The sequence below is a fragment of the Saccostrea echinata genome, unplaced genomic scaffold (assembly GCF_033153115.1).
Source record: "Saccostrea echinata isolate AGI-Se365-2 ecotype Australia unplaced genomic scaffold, CSIRO_AGI_Sech_v1 ptg000047l, whole genome shotgun sequence".
Classification (NCBI taxonomy): domain Eukaryota; kingdom Metazoa; phylum Mollusca; class Bivalvia; order Ostreida; family Ostreidae; genus Saccostrea; species Saccostrea echinata.
This window is the reverse complement of record NW_026889796.1, coordinates 14543888-14559805: the sequence shown is the minus strand read 5'-3', so window position 1 is coordinate 14559805 and position 15918 is coordinate 14543888. Positions and strand designations below refer to the sequence as shown.

The 15918-nt window shown below is 31.3% G+C and overlaps 1 protein-coding gene across 1 annotated transcript; it reads left to right on the top strand.

The window, feature by feature from the left end:
* The first annotated feature begins 1926 nt into the window (after positions 1-1926).
* On the top strand, positions 1927-15260 carry LOC133202513 (nacrein-like protein). The gene is made up of 7 exons (XM_061338352.1): positions 1927-2053; positions 6207-6374; positions 6675-6847; positions 7155-7247; positions 10229-10337; positions 10459-10600; positions 15140-15260. Exons 1-7 carry the CDS (start codon positions 1927-1929, stop codon positions 15258-15260), a joined length of 933 nt encoding a protein of 310 aa, XP_061194336.1.
* The last annotated feature ends 658 nt before the right edge of the window (positions 15261-15918 follow it).

Genomic DNA, 15918 nt, shown 5'->3' with positions numbered 1-15918 from the left:
ATCTTAGCTTTCTGACCTTGACATTTTATAAAATGCGCTAGCTATAATTTTGCTAATGTATTTTTTTTCTTACCCGAAAGTTTTCATTTTCACATTAATTTTAGTGTTTGAATAAGATGAGTTTACCATGGGGTAGATGTAAATCACTGAAACTAAAAAAAACAACTTTTTTTTAAAAATCTAAAAAATATTAAAAAATGTTGTTTTTTTTAAAACAATGCTAGTGATAATGATGAACTAACAACAAGCTTTATGATGAACGTCAATTTCCCTTATTTATGTAGCAATATACCCTATCACCTGTAGTTTACGGTCGCTGATTGACGTTTTTCATACGAATTGTTATACCATTATTTACATTATGAATTGTCTACCGCTTTTACCGTTTGCCCGATCATAACAAGGAGCACATGGGGTGGTTGACAGGGGATGTTTTCTCCTCCATGGCACCTGATCCCACCTCTGATGCTTTTAGAGGCCCGTGCTTTCTCTGCTCCCGATTTGTATTGTTTCTTTCTACTTTTGAGCTTGATTACTGTTTTTTATCTCCATATTTCATTACAATTTTTATTGTTGCTTATCACATTGATGTACTATTGAATACAGCCTTTCACATATGATGCTCATATGTTACACAATCCTAAAATCTAGTACATATATTAACAACCAATTTTTATTACTCTTTCTGAATAACAAAAAAAAAATTAAAAAATCAGTGGAAGTCTTTTAAATGTTGGAAATTTGGTAATTCATTGTAGTAGTTTATAATAAGGATTTCCAAAAGTACTATGTAACTATGTAAAATCAGAATCAAATAGCATCTTATTATTAAAATGTTTGCAAATTGCCTTATCACATATATTCATGACTTTGACAGAAGTTAATGAGGACGACAAAAACATATTACCAATTTGAGCTTCACATAGATTTAAGGTGTTGATATATGTATCTATATATATCACAAATTAGACAATATCAGAATCATTACTTTTATAAAAAGAATGTAATTGCATTGTGGCGGCTGGCAAATTAATTTCCATATCCAGACAATTGTTTTGTAATTATGATTCAAAAATTCATCTGTTTTTACTGAACATCATTTCTCTATGTCTCTTTTCATCCTAAGTGATTCCTTTAAAGAGTACATCTAAAATGGTTTTAAAAATAATTAAGATTATTTCAAGAGAAATTCATTGTCATCGTTAACCATGAACACGTACATGTATATTAACTTGCAATTATAGTTTATTACTGTATGTATATGAAATTGCGGGTTTTAAATATGTTACGTTCCAACAGTCAATTTGAATATATTTCTTTTCATGTATTTTTTTTTCATTACATACAAACTTAGTCTTCTTTTCATTCTTCTCCTTTTGACAAACTTTATAGTCATCAACAATACTTATATATAGTTATTCAAAACAGATTAAATTACTTGCTTTGATTTTTAAAAGAATTTTTGAGTTTTTAATTTGGAAGGAACGACTACTCGCTCGATAAAATGGTTTCCTGTACCGAGATCCTGACGCTGCTGGACGAGTTTTACATGAAAAATCCCCGTAGACTTTGAATTTGCCACTGTGTAAATAACAGGTTAAATTCGAGGGTTCGTTTAAATGTAGGAACATTGGGAAAAAAATGATCTATCGATCAAATCTAGTTTGAAGGCCAAAATATCTATATATTTTGAGATATGATGCAAAAAGTGGTGAAAATAACATGATGGGACAATAACGCTTTTCAGTGATAGCTGATTATATATTTTGATGTACATATTTAATTAACTTTGATTTTCTGGTTGATTTACATCAAATTTTATAATATAAAAAATCCAATTTTTTTTTCATTTAACGTCATTTCCAACACACGTTATAAAAGAGTCTCTTTTCGATTACCAAAAAATGAGCATTTTGACAGTCAATCATGGCCAGGTATTTGCTGTTCCTTGTATTCGTGAAAGTTTTTCTACCAAATGTAGTCTCTTCCTCTCAGTGTTTTGAACCTGACTGCAGCAAAGCAGAATTTAACCACAATCCTTTTAGCTGTCTCGGTAAGTAAATCTTCAACATGATTCGTATGTATTCGATTTCTTAATAGATCTAAAATAAGAAAATAAACAACAAGAGAAGATTTGCATAATAATTATAAAAGAGTAGAATAACAAGGCATATTTATACTATATACATTTTTTTTATTTCAAACTGGATAAAACAAAGTAAGGTGTCGACCATTCGATTCAGAAAAACAAGAGAAGATTAGCATAATAATAATAAAAGAGTAGATACATATTTTATTATTTTAAACTGGATAAAACAAAGTAAGGTGACGACCATTCCCTTCTGAAAGGGGGTGGGCAAATTTGGGAATAAATAATCTGATCTCGAAAATGTTGGAAAGAAATAATACATTCTCAAATGGCAAGAAAACAAATAATCTGTCCTTGAATGGAGTTAATAGCCCCTATGGGCGGTAAAAATTGGTGTTAATTACTTCTATATGTGTTGAGCATTTAATTTTAGGATTGTGTGACATAGCTAGGATGGTCACATGTAAAAGGCTGCATTTAATAGTACATCGATGTGATAAGCAACATTGAAAATAAAAATTGTACATAATCCATTTCAATTCTCTTTTAACACTTGCTGAAAAGAAATCAAACAAGAAGTCTGTGAGCCAATGCTCACTAGTAATACCCTTCCTCTGATTTGAATATATGTTCTCATATGAATATACACATGTTCAGTTGCCTAAACAAAGAGTGTGCTAAAATTTCAAGCATCTGTCTTGAGTAGTTGTTGAGAAAACTGCGATGAAAATTTGTTACGGACAGACAAACAGACACACAAGGGTAAAACAGTATACCCCCTCTCCTTGGGAGCGGGGGTATAATAATCTCTCATTCTCTCCTTGATCATCTTGAGAATAAAAAATTATTTTTCCAGTGTCGTTGACAAGCACGAAAATAAAAAAATCTGACTCGAAACTGTCCTCTCTTTCAAAATCAAATGGACGTCCCCTAAAAAATATAACTAATAATGTAAGTATGTTAGATGGTTTAGATGGGTCATCCCCCTTTTTTGGTTTCTCAAAGTTTAATAAAGATAAATGAGTATATTTTTTTTTTTTTTTTTTTTTTGCTTTTATCATACATAAATAACGCAAAACTGTTCTAAGAAAGAGCTAAAACCTGAGATCGTAAGGGGGCTACTCTTTAAGAATCCTGGATGTGTCATTGTATTATATGGTATCAATAGCCTGTTCCTCACGAGGCAAATAGTGCAAATCAAAACAATAAATTACAAAATTTAAAAACAAAATACGAAATAAAACACTTAATAACACAATAAAAAACTAAATTATAAATATAATACTGTGAGCATCCACAGGTAGTTTAGATTCAATTTTGTTCAAATCATGATCCCCTGTAGTAGGGTGGGGCCACAATATGTGATCAAAATTTTACATAAGAATATATAAGGAAAGAGGGTCTTAATTGCTCAGGCTAGCGTTATGGCCCATGAACCTTTTTTGGCTGCATATCTTTCTTTCGTTTCTTGTTTCATTATTTTTTACACTAATCCAAATGTTGCACTGGACAGATTGTACATAAGAGGAATCGACTTTCTGTACTGTAACAATACGGACTCCACTCCACTCAGCCTTTTACCCCAAGCCCACAGTAATGCTGTAGAATGAAATGTATCAAATTGCTTAGTTCATGTAGATTAAAACATTCTATTTCTAATTATTGCTTTGATCAACGTTTATATATAATTACATAGAAATGATGTTATGACTGCAGATATATGAATTCCATATTTTAAATGCTTAATTCTCAAACCTCTATTAGAGATTCTTCTATCTGACGTATCTGTATAAGGGTATCGAGACTTACGTGGATATATCAATTAGAACAGTATTCATATGTCAGTTATAGTTATGATCAACAAAGGCACACATTATATAACTTTCTTTTTTTAAAAAAAAAAAAAAAAATTATGTTTTCTATGTGAAAAAGCATGGACCTTAAGAGTCCTTGGTGTCCAATAATGCAAAACCATAATTAAATAAAACATTGAATTACAAAACAAAAAACTAACGTACATAATAAAAAACGAAATTACAAAATAAAATTAAAAATATATATATATATATTTTAAAAAGGAAATTACGAAATAAAAAAAATTATGATAAAAGATAAATAAATAAAACACGAAATAAAAAAAGGAATTTAAAAGTGAATCGTAAGAAGTCATTCCGCATACGTGCACTGTGTGAAGATCAGCGCAAAACAGCATGTCTTAATTAAGGTCCATGCTATTCACGGAGAAAATATATTTTTAAACAAGAGGAGTTTTATACAAATGTGTGCCTTGTTTGATCATAACTATAACTGACATTTAAATACACATTTGAGAATTTATCATTTGAAATGTGTGATACATATACATCTGCAGTTAGTGCATCATTTTTATTTCAACTTTGATTGTATGACCAAAAACAATTAAAAATGTACTAATTGTCTAATTTTTATTTAACTAAGCAAATAACCTATTTAATCTTAACACTTTGACTTGTTTCAAAGAATGTGGGCCCCATCAGTCACGTTCGTCAATTTATGATTTACTACTTTAAACAGTTAATTAATTAGCTGCGAATCTGCTATCATCAGGAGTATTTATAGACTTCATTCTGATTTGACATACGATACAAGTATGCGAAAGCGCATCCTCAGCTCATGTTTGAATTTACTCTCCATATCGATCATTAACATGGCCAGGGTGGAGTAATAGATCACAGGTGTATGATTACAACTAACTAATGAACTTTGTAACATTTAGAAATTCCCATATGGTTGACATTATATGTCAACTTATCGCACAACAAAGTAATGCTATAAAATAAAACTTTACCGATTGGGTTTTGCGTGTTTGTTTGTATTAAAGAGAACACTAAAAATTGAACAAGCCAGAGTTTTAACATAAAGTAGGTTATAGTGATTGCTCAGTCCCTGTGGATTAAACAATACATTTCCAACTGTCTTGGTCATTCTATGAAAGTTGAAATAGAAAGGATGCACTAAATGCATTGTAATTTCGTTGTTTTTGTTTTGTTTTGTTTTGTTTGTTTTTTTTTTTTTTAAATTTAGCTATTTTATTTTGTAATTCAATAATTCTTTTTAATTTTGTAATTTAGTTTTTTATTTTGCAATTTAGTTTTTATTTTGTAATTAGTTTTTTTTTTATTTAGTTCTGTTTTGTACTATTGGGCTTCCGTAGTCTTAAGGTCCATACGGAAGCCCAATGCAAATCAAAATTAAACTACAAAATTGAAAAAAAAAAAGAAGATAAAACTGTAAATAAATAAGAAACTAAATAACAAACGAAATAACAAAATAAGAAAACAAATTAAATACTCAATAAAATAAGATAATAAAATAAATACTAAACTAAATAAACTAAAATAAACTAATAAAATAAATACTAAATAAAAAACGAAAGTACGAAATTAAAAAAACAAAACAAAGAAAAACTAAGAAAAAAAATGAAATAAAATACAGAATTTTCAAAGTGCGTCTTAATGACGTGAACTTCTGAGTCATTCGACAGTGTGCACCTGTGTGCAGTTAATGCATATATTGTATGTGAATGAAATCAGTCGAATTTGAATAGATTGATTCAAATTCATGTTTAAAGAAGGGTACATGACTCTGCCATCCTCCTCGCATTTCGAGGGGATACATTCCGTTCACAATAGAGTATACATCTCGCATATTATGGTATACCCGGTTATTTATCGGTGTTTTGTGAATTTGTTCAGGACAGAATCTGATCATTTCGGACCAAAATGGAGTCTCAACAAAAGTACTCTACAGTGGATGTTGTGACGATGTAGAAAGCCCCTTTAAGGGGGAATTGCATATTAAATGAACTTGAGAATACAAGGGAACTGAGATTGACCAAGAAAATATAACAAACAGAAAATTCAATGTTCTTAAGTTGTAGATGGACTTTATTTCACTGAGGAGACAGGGTTTTTTTTAAAAAAATTTTTTACTCATGCTTTGCACTCGTGAAAAAAATAAGAAAATCCTGTCCCAAACTAAGAATATTCTTTATTTTTATAATTTTAGGAAACTGTTTCAAAAATTCTTCTTCTTTTTTTTTTTTTTACATAAACCCTGTTGTCATTTTTTTTCAAAGCTCCATCATTCTGGGCTTCAATAACACCATGTTGGTCTACATGTAACGGTCAAAGACAATCTCCAGTCAACATAAGAAGGAGCCATGCTGTCTTTAATTCAGATCTCCGGCGCTTGAGTTTCAACATTGGAGTTAACCAAAGATTTTTGATCTCCACTACTAATGAAGGTATGTCACTTCAGTATCTTTAAAAATGATGAGCATCTTCTTGTGCAAGCCTTTTGCATTAAGATAAGTGTCCAAAAAGTTCAGTATATAGTTTTGGAGCATAATAAGAAGAAAGTGAGATAAAAGAATGAAAAAATCTATTTCCTTTGAATTGTGCGAGGACTATTCATATTTATACAAATTTTACGAGTAAGTTAAATTTTGAAGGAGTACAATGTATATGATAATGTATGAAAACTAGCTATAGTCATCAGATTACCTTGAAAATCTACACAATATTTTTAAGTCCGTTTCATCTAGGATCAACGACAAGTTACAAAATAGAAGAAAGAGATATAATTTTGTCTAACTTGGAGCAATTTGGTCTCAGTGGAAAGTCGTTTAAGTTGGATTCTTTTCACTTCCACGCGGGGAGATTTCATAACAGTAAGGGATCCGAACATTCATTTGACAATGAATTCCAACCCATGGAGGTAACTTTACTCACTAAAGCAGAAATAATTTTTTTTATTAGTATGCCAAAATGTATGTAATGTCTTCTGTTTGAACATATAATTACAGGTAAAACAACTTCATTCATTTTATTTTCAATTTTTAAAACATATTTCTTTCAAAGCAAAGTAACAAAAAATTTAAAAAAATAAGATCTTTTTTAACTCGAGCGAGATCTTTGTTCTTATTGCTCCATCGAGGAAAGCGTGTTATGTATATAATTTCATAAATAGAAATGACTTCCTTCTACCTTAGATTTTACAGATATTGTATCACCCTTTGTTTCAGCTTCATTTGGTGTTCTACAACACAAAGTACCCGGATGTTGAAACAGCAGCTGATCGTGCAGACGGGTTGGTTGTTATTGGAGTCATGGTACAGGTAAAGAGGGAGTATAGTCTATATTTTTTGCCATCATCATCATCATCATCATCATCATCATCTTCAGTATTATTATTTAATTTCAATGACGTCTTATACCCCTTTAATTAAGGTTCGTCTAAACAAAGATATTTTACAGATATTTAAATTTTGTATAAAGTCGATACTGGGAACATGAGAATATTAAATTTATATCATGAGAAAGACAAATGTATCACCTTTTATTTTATCGACACAAGGGAATATTTTTCAAATGAAACGTTAACTTAGGATTGTTATTTTCATGTGTTATTTAACCGTTTAACCTGTATCAGAATTAAAAGGGATTCTGCAATACTTACCTCTTTCTGTGAAGAAACATTTATAAACACATCCCTCTTAATTTACTATGGTTATTTTTTCAGGATGATACTTCAGTATTAATTTAAGAAACTGTTCTGTTGGTGTTCTTCATCAAAAAATATAGTGATTTTTTTTTTTCAATTTTTTTTATTTAAAGAATTAGAATATCTGTCTTGCTCTACTGTACCCATTTTAAAGCGGCTTGGGGTTTTATGGAAATTTATTCATACTGATTTGCACAAGCATATATATGTAGTAAAAGTTATTTAAAATGTCCTCTACATCAATGCATGATCTTGAATTTTGAATATATTAGTTTATTGGTCCCAAATGAATAAGATAAACGAAGATAAAATAAAATTGGGTTACTTTACATTGGATCTTTAAACATTTCTTTGAAAGACTTGAATTTTGTTTTCAAGAAAATAAATTCGGAAATATTATTCTCTGATAATTATATACAACCGTAGGATACCTAATGTCGAAGAGTCTTGAGTATTATTAAGGAATATGCATGAACATATGAAATATTAAAACCCGTGCACCAACCATTTAGATTTAGAAATTATCAAGATTAAAGTTTTTGAAAAGTAGTTCATTCTCCAAGGTCAATGTTATGAGATCAACAAGATGTGTTTGTGAGACACTATGCACCCGGTGGCAACAAAGTTCGAAAAAGCTATTTTTAGCGTATAGGTCACAGTCAAGGTCACAAGGTCATTGACCTTGGTGTCATTTGAAAGAACGTAATTAGTGGAGTATGCATACCAAATATGAAGTCTCTATCTCCTATGGTTCAAAAGGTATGGCGAAGATTAAAGTTGACAACAGACAGACAAACAGACAGACAGGACAAAAACAATATGCGCCCCTGATCTATCGATCTGGGCGCATAAAAATGTCTGTACGCTAGAAAAGGACTTGTAACAAGAAATACACATATTAAATATGAAAACCTAAGCTTTAATCAATCAAAAGTTATTTGCAAGGTTAAATGTTGGTAACATTTTTGCAAACAAAAGTGAACCAAACTCCAAGGTCAAGCTAAAAAGGTCAAATATGTTGTACCCAAAGATAATTCTTGTCACAAGAAATACACAGCTGAAATATGAAAGCCCCAGCTTTAACATTAAAAGTTATTGGCAAAATTAAAGTTTTTTCAGACGGACAGCCATGAAGAGACAAATCTTAAATGACGGGGGCATAAAAATACAGTCAAACCTGTATTAAGCAGTCACCTACGGGATGCATTAAAAATGACCTTTATAGAGAGGTGACCTTTGGATAGAGGTTCATCTTTTTTAAAGGAATTTATATACATATATGTCAGTTTTGTGTTTATATTATGTATTACACTACAGAATATAGAAGAAAATTAGGTATTGGGCATTAGTGATCTCACTTATTTTTTTTTTTATTCTATTCAGTAGATGCATGACTTTTGAGGACGAGTTCAAACTAAATTTAATGAATCCAAGAAAATAAAATACCTCTACATTGAATCTTATAGGGCGTTGCATTATTCCCTCATCAAAACAACATTTTTTTCTTGCGTAAGGAATGATTATTTTATGCAATGAATAAAATCAATCAAATATTATTTTATCTAAACTTGATTCGTAAAATTAACCTGAATTGTTGTTTAATAAACAGACAAGTCACTGTAACGTTACGTACACTCAGTTGATCAAAGAGATGCACAGGTGTCCTGAGCAATGAAGTGTTACTTATCCCTTACGGTCGTTTTCCTTTGTGAAATTCACGACATACTCAAGCCACATTGTGTATATAAACCGTAATTATAGTTTCTACAAATGATACAAGTTTCCAAGGTGTGAAAATTAAAATGCCAATCATACGTAAGAACATTTAACGTTACAGCTCTCAGAGTTGGCATGCGATATCGTAATTAATTTATACACTGTAAATGGGAAACAAAAATATCTTATCCATTAACAGATAGATATGGTTACGTTGGGTTTTTTTTTAAACTTGATTCTAAATCCAGAAGTACCTCATAATCAATTATCGATAATGTTCGTTTTTTCCTGCTGACTTTTTTTGTCATTAGCATCGTTGTTCGAGTTTTGTAAAATATAGAAGCAGTTAATTTGTGAAATAATTCATATGCTTATCCAATAATATAACTGGTATTAAATAAAGTACATTTATTAATTTTTATTCATGATCCCGCAACGCTTGACCAATTATTTACATTAGTAACAGAAATTGGGCATCAGCTGACTCTAGATCAGGTCACGTGGACAAAATGGCCGCTAAAGACAGGGAAAAATGGCGATTTCGTTTGAAATTTGATGACCGCTGACCGCGTTACGCAGGTGACCGCTTAGTAGAGTCACTTAATATAGGAAATTTCATTGGGAGGAAATAAAATGACCGCATAGGACAAGTGACCGCTGGAGAGAGGTGACCGCTATGACAAGTTTGACTGCAGAGCAATAAGAAAGAAAGCATTGCAATTATGGTGACACTAGTATCTAAAATGAGGAAAATATTGTATGTTTGTTAGATCATATTTTATGTTATATTATCATTATAAATTTATAAACTACATAGAATACTGCTTTTCCCCATAAGATGAAAATATTTTAAATTGTTTAAAAAAAATATTTCCACAGGTGAAACCTAGTTTTTTGCTGAAATCCTTCCCTGGTTGTGTAGATGATTATAAATGGACTTTAAGTGATCTCATGAGTAAAACTTTGACAAACATTGAGAAATACCAAGGTACATCTCTCTCTCTCTCTCTCTCTCTCTCTCTCTCTCTCTCTCTCTCTCTCTCTCTCTCTCTCTCTCATGCAAACACACACACACACACATTTGAAAACCACCTTTGATACTTTTTCAGACTGCACTGAAACTGCTCCCATGATATCCACATACATAAGCTTGAAGAATTTATTACCATCTGATCGGATAAGCTACTATTCCTACCAAGGATCCTTAACCACGCCCCCTTGCTCCGAGACTGTTACATGGGTGCTGATGAAGTGTCCTATCATCGTTTCAAAATCTGTATTAATTTATATCTCTGAATTTGTAAAGTCACAATTCCTGCTTTATTTTCACAACAAATATGGTATTTTACTCGATATTATAAATGTAATACAGCCTACCAAAATTAACTCACTTTTCACTATGAAACGTCGGAGAACTATAGTAAACTTTAGTACAAATTTATTACTGCATTTTAGTTAACTATGCTTTAATTTACTATGAATATAATAATTTTAATGTCATATTCAAATGATGACGCATCTGTTTCATATTTGGATATTTTACTAGAAAAAGACGCTAAATTAAATGGTAATCTAACAACAAAGCTTAATGATAAACGTGATGAATTTTCTTTTCAATCGTCAACTTCCCTTACTTATACAGCAATATACCCTTATCACCTGCATGTGGGGTTATATCTCTCAGTTGATTCGATACGCAAAAGCATGCTCTAGGAATGAACAATTTCTAAAACGAAGATATTGACAAACAAATTGATGAAACAAGGATATCAACAGTCTCGTTTAAAGTCATCATTTTGTAAGTTCTATGGTCTATACAATGACCTTGTAATCAAATACAATCTATCATTAAGTCATATGCTGACTGACGTTTTTCAAACTAATTGTTAGGCCATTATTTACACACTTAATTGTCGACGGATTTTTCCTTTATTTACCGGTCATGACAAGGAGCACACGGCGGGTGTGACCGGTCGGCAGGGGATGCTCACTCCTCCATGGCACCATCCCACCTCTGTTTTTGGAGGTCCGTGATTTGTATTGTTTAATGGACTTTGAACTTGAATATTGTTCGTTATCTCCATATTTTATTGAAAGAAATTTTAAAACTTTGGTTTAACCAGGCAAAAACTTTGACCTATTAAGGGGGGGGGGTGAAGATAACGAATAGTGATCAATCAAAAAACTATAAACAATACAAATCTGTGAAAATGGCATAAACACAGACCACTGAAAATTTCAGAGGTGGGTTAGGTGCCTAGGAGGAGTAAGCATCCCCTATCAACCGGTAACACCCGCCATGAGCCCTATGTATTGATCAGGTAGACGGAATATTCCGTAGTCAAAGTTAATTTAAAAAAAACTTATATGAAATCTGTCGGTCAAAATATGACCATATGATAGGTTATACATGCTAACAAGGTCACTGTAATGAACATAGAGTTTACGAAATGCTGATTTTAAACAAGGCTGTTGAAATCCCATTAACATCAACTTATCTGTCAATAGCCTACCTCGGTTTAAAAAAATGATATTACTTAGAGCATGCTCTTGAGTATCGAATAAGTTGGGAGTCATTAAAAAAATAACGCCATATGCAGATGATAGCGGAATATTACTACATTAATAAAGAAGAAATGATACCAAAACACTTTCTTATGTAGTATTACTGTATGAAATCTTACGATATTATTAGTTTTATCGTTATTTTTTATCAGGCGATGGAAGCTTTTCAGAAACTCGAAATTTCAAGCACCAAAGAGAAACTGGGCGTCTTCGGCAACCGCCGACCAATACAAAGAGATCAATGGAACATGCCTTTTACTGTGCTAAAGAACTTTTTTTCTTTAAATGAAATAAAGACACCATGGAATGTAATAGATTTATATAGATTAAAATAAAAAGAAGTTATTCACTGACTTTTTTCTTTTTTTTTTAAATAAGCATTGTAGTTTTCATTTTTCAGAAATCGAAAGTCAAACATTACTTAATGTAGAGTAAGTAATAAAATACAGTTGACGTTCAGTATCTCCAACTCTATGGATATGTCGAAGTGACCACTTTTCTTGAGGTATTTTAACCTCAATATCTCTAATCCTCCGATATCTCGAAGATTTTTCTTGGCACTATCGAGTTCGTGATAACGAATTTTAATTGTAGATGTCCTTTCAAAATGTTAGATGTTTTAATACATATATTTAAAACATGATTGTGACGTAAACCTTTTGTTTGTGTTGTCCATTCTATAGCTTAATGTTGAGCTAACTCCTCAAACAATCCATTAAGTTACCTGTAAGTGCCCATTCTTTTTGGAAAACTGTCCATTCTTTTAAGAACTGTCCATTCTTAAAAGAATGGACAGTTTTTTCCAAAAAGAATGGACAGTTAAAACAAACAGAATGGAGAGTTACAGGTAAACTTTGGAATGTGTTCAAGAGGGAAACAAAAACAAATACATTAAATACTTTTTAATTTACATGTAAATAACAAAAAGAACGCGGAGATCAAAGTTAATCCAGAACACAATGTCTGCACAGCATCCACTCGATTTTACTCTTTGAAATCCAGGAATAATGCACATTATTTCAATACTCAAAACTTAATTTTCAAAAAATTTGAATTCAAATGACAAATTTCACATTTGATTAAAATTTCGTAAAAATCATTCCCTCAAGAATTCATTTTCATAGAAGTACGTCTAATATTAAATCCTCCACCCAGAAAACTTGCACCATGAACATAACACTGCTGCAGTTAATATTTCGGTAGAAAATAAATAAAAATGAAACATTTCCAGATTTGATTTGAAAAACATTTCAGGTCGAAGATTGGCTCATGGCTAATCCAACACTCAGAACACAATTTGCATCTCACCATTACACTGCTGCAGTTAATATATCCTCAAAAATAGAATTCAAATAAAAATTTCCAAGTTTGATTCGAATTCGATCATCTGTATCTATCGTCGAAGTTCATTTTGAGTCAAAATTTGGGTAATATTTCTTTTCTCTTACTTTTCTGTTTCCAGATCCAAATATCACTAATTTTGTGCATATTTTAGTTTATAAGATTTTGATTCTGTCATATACTCTCTCCGTCGGAGGAAAACATGTATGCCTTTACAACGCAAACTGTATACTGATTTTGAAGCATTGCATACTTGTATAAATACTAGTATCCCACAAAATCCACCTGTAACTGTCCATTCTTAAGACAAAGACCTTTTGTTATTTGCATTTGGAAACACAATGGCTATTCAACAAATTGCTCTGCATCCCTAGCTTACCTGTGACTGTCCATTCTGTAAACAATGAACTTGTCATTGTATGTGTGCTGTCATTTTGTACATTTTTTATTTAATTTTCAGAACAAAGAAAATCATGTTTTAAGTAGGAGAAAGGCCTCAAACTGTCCATTCTGTGAGAGAAAGAACTAATCTCGGGCCTAAGGCCCTCGAATAGTTCTTTCTCTCACAGAATGGACAGTTTTCGGCCTTTCTCCTTTACATAGTTTGACGAAACCCCCAAAATATGTAACTTAATTTGTCAAAGGGATTTTTATGCCCGCTTTGGTAGTTGTTGAATAAAAAACTATAATTCAACAAAACATGAACATTATCATATTAATTTTTTATACCACAATATGGATGTCGCCATTACTCAGCACAAAGTTTTTCGACGATTGAAATCCGTTGTTACAAAAAACCCCAAACATATGATAATTTTTTTTTGTTGAATACAAATGGAATTCAAATATTATACAAATTGAAACATTATAGAATGCAAATGTTATATTACACTATACAAATATAGAATTTAAAGAAAACAAATTAGAAATTTTACAAATCAAATTAAAAATTACATTATACTACTTGGGAGACAAACAATACAAATAGCAAACATCCAATATAATGGAAATTATATGAAATATAATATTTATAAAAAATATACAATTTTATTTGACGTGATTTCATTTATAGGATTTAAAACATTGATCATTTTCATTTCTAAAAAAAGACAAGGTCATCTATTTCTGGATTCTGTGCAGTACTGATTAATTTTTACAGTAAACTTAACACAAATCAATCTACAGCGTTAACTTTAAACTGTTTTATCTATATTGTTAACTTTATATCAATTAATCTAAAATAAGAACTTAAACCCTGTTTAATCTAAACTTAACTTTATACTGTTTATAACCAATACAGTTAATTTTACTTGCGAGGATCTAGAGGGGGTCGAGGAAAGGGGGTCCGAACCCCCTGGGATTTTCAGTTATAAAATACAAATCTACATCATGTAGCAAAAACATTAGCTTGGGAAACACGGACCCCAGGTAAAATGGTAAGGAAACTCTGGCCTTGACATTGTGCATATGTATACAGGACAGCTGCTTGATGCCCGAATTCCGAGTTTGTCCCCTTTTTTCCCGATGTCCAGACCCTCAGTGTCTCTGTGATTTCTTTGTAATCCTTCTTTCTTCTAAATTTAGTACTTTAAAACACTCTTCATTTACAAGAACTTTATTTTCGCGTTATTAGGTGAAAATTTCATTCGCGCGAACATATATATATTTTTTTGTAAAGATTATGTAAAATTTGAACTAGAATTTGTGAAAATTTTGTCTCGCTTATAAATATTTAAAACCTTTACCGCGAAAATAAGGTATCGCGAAAATTTGGTGATCAACAGTTTTATTTCTATAAATCAACAAATTAGTTCATATGCATGCTAGCTGCCAAGTACTTCAGTATCAGATGTATTAATTGAAGTTTTTTGCCAATTTTACAAGCTCTGGAATCTATGGAAAAATTATCTATGAAAAGAACAATCAGTTAGCATTGACCATGACTAAGAAAACCCCAGCATGTTCAGCATTGGTAATCCAGATTTTTGTTCCATTAAGGATGTAGTAATCCCCTGGTTTCACTGCTGTTCCACGATGGCAAAGGCATCCCATTCAGGGTCTTCCTCTAATAAATAAAAACTGTCTACCTGAGGAGTCAATGAGAATCAATGATAAAGCTTCTGATAAAGCACAATTTTTGTAAAGTTAATATCATGTATTTTTTTTTTGGATCATGTATTTTTTCCTAAGGGTTTGTCTCAAAATATGTATAATAAAAGTAAATTTTAAAATAAAATTTATGTTTAGAATATTGATTACCGGCCTTGTAGAGAAAGCTTTCATGTCTAAAATCTCCGCCCCTCCTCCCTCGGAAAACTGCATGACTCTAGAGTAAAATGAAAAATGAGTCTAGAGTAGGATTTCTCCCAGGGAAATCGCACACCAGATTCAATTTCCCAGGTGGAAATCTTACTCTTTGGTAGTTATACAGTGTGATTTCCCCTAGAGCCAAATTTCCCCCAGCTAGAATACTTTCATTGATTATTACTTATCTGAGGCAATTTGCTTGTAGTTGTACATTCAAAATTAGCAATTTTATTTCAACTTCTTTTGAAATATGACTGTCTTACATTTTTTTTGTAACTCACCCTTAATGGCTGACAAACCATTAACAAACGATGATATAAATTTCTTGTTAATTTCCAATTTTGAAAAAGCAAAAT

Coding starts and splice junctions, on each gene's coding strand:
- LOC133202513 (XM_061338352.1), top strand. CDS start 1,927: ATGGCCAGGTATTTGCTGTTCCTTGTATTCGTGAAAGTTTTTCTACCA. Junction 6,848..7,154: donor ATGAATTCCAACCCATGGAG/GTAACTTTACTC, acceptor CCTTTGTTTCAG/CTTCATTTGGTGTTCTACAA. Junction 10,601..15,139: donor GTTACATGGGTGCTGATGAA/GTGTCCTATCAT, acceptor CAATTTTACAAG/CTCTGGAATCTATGGAAAAA.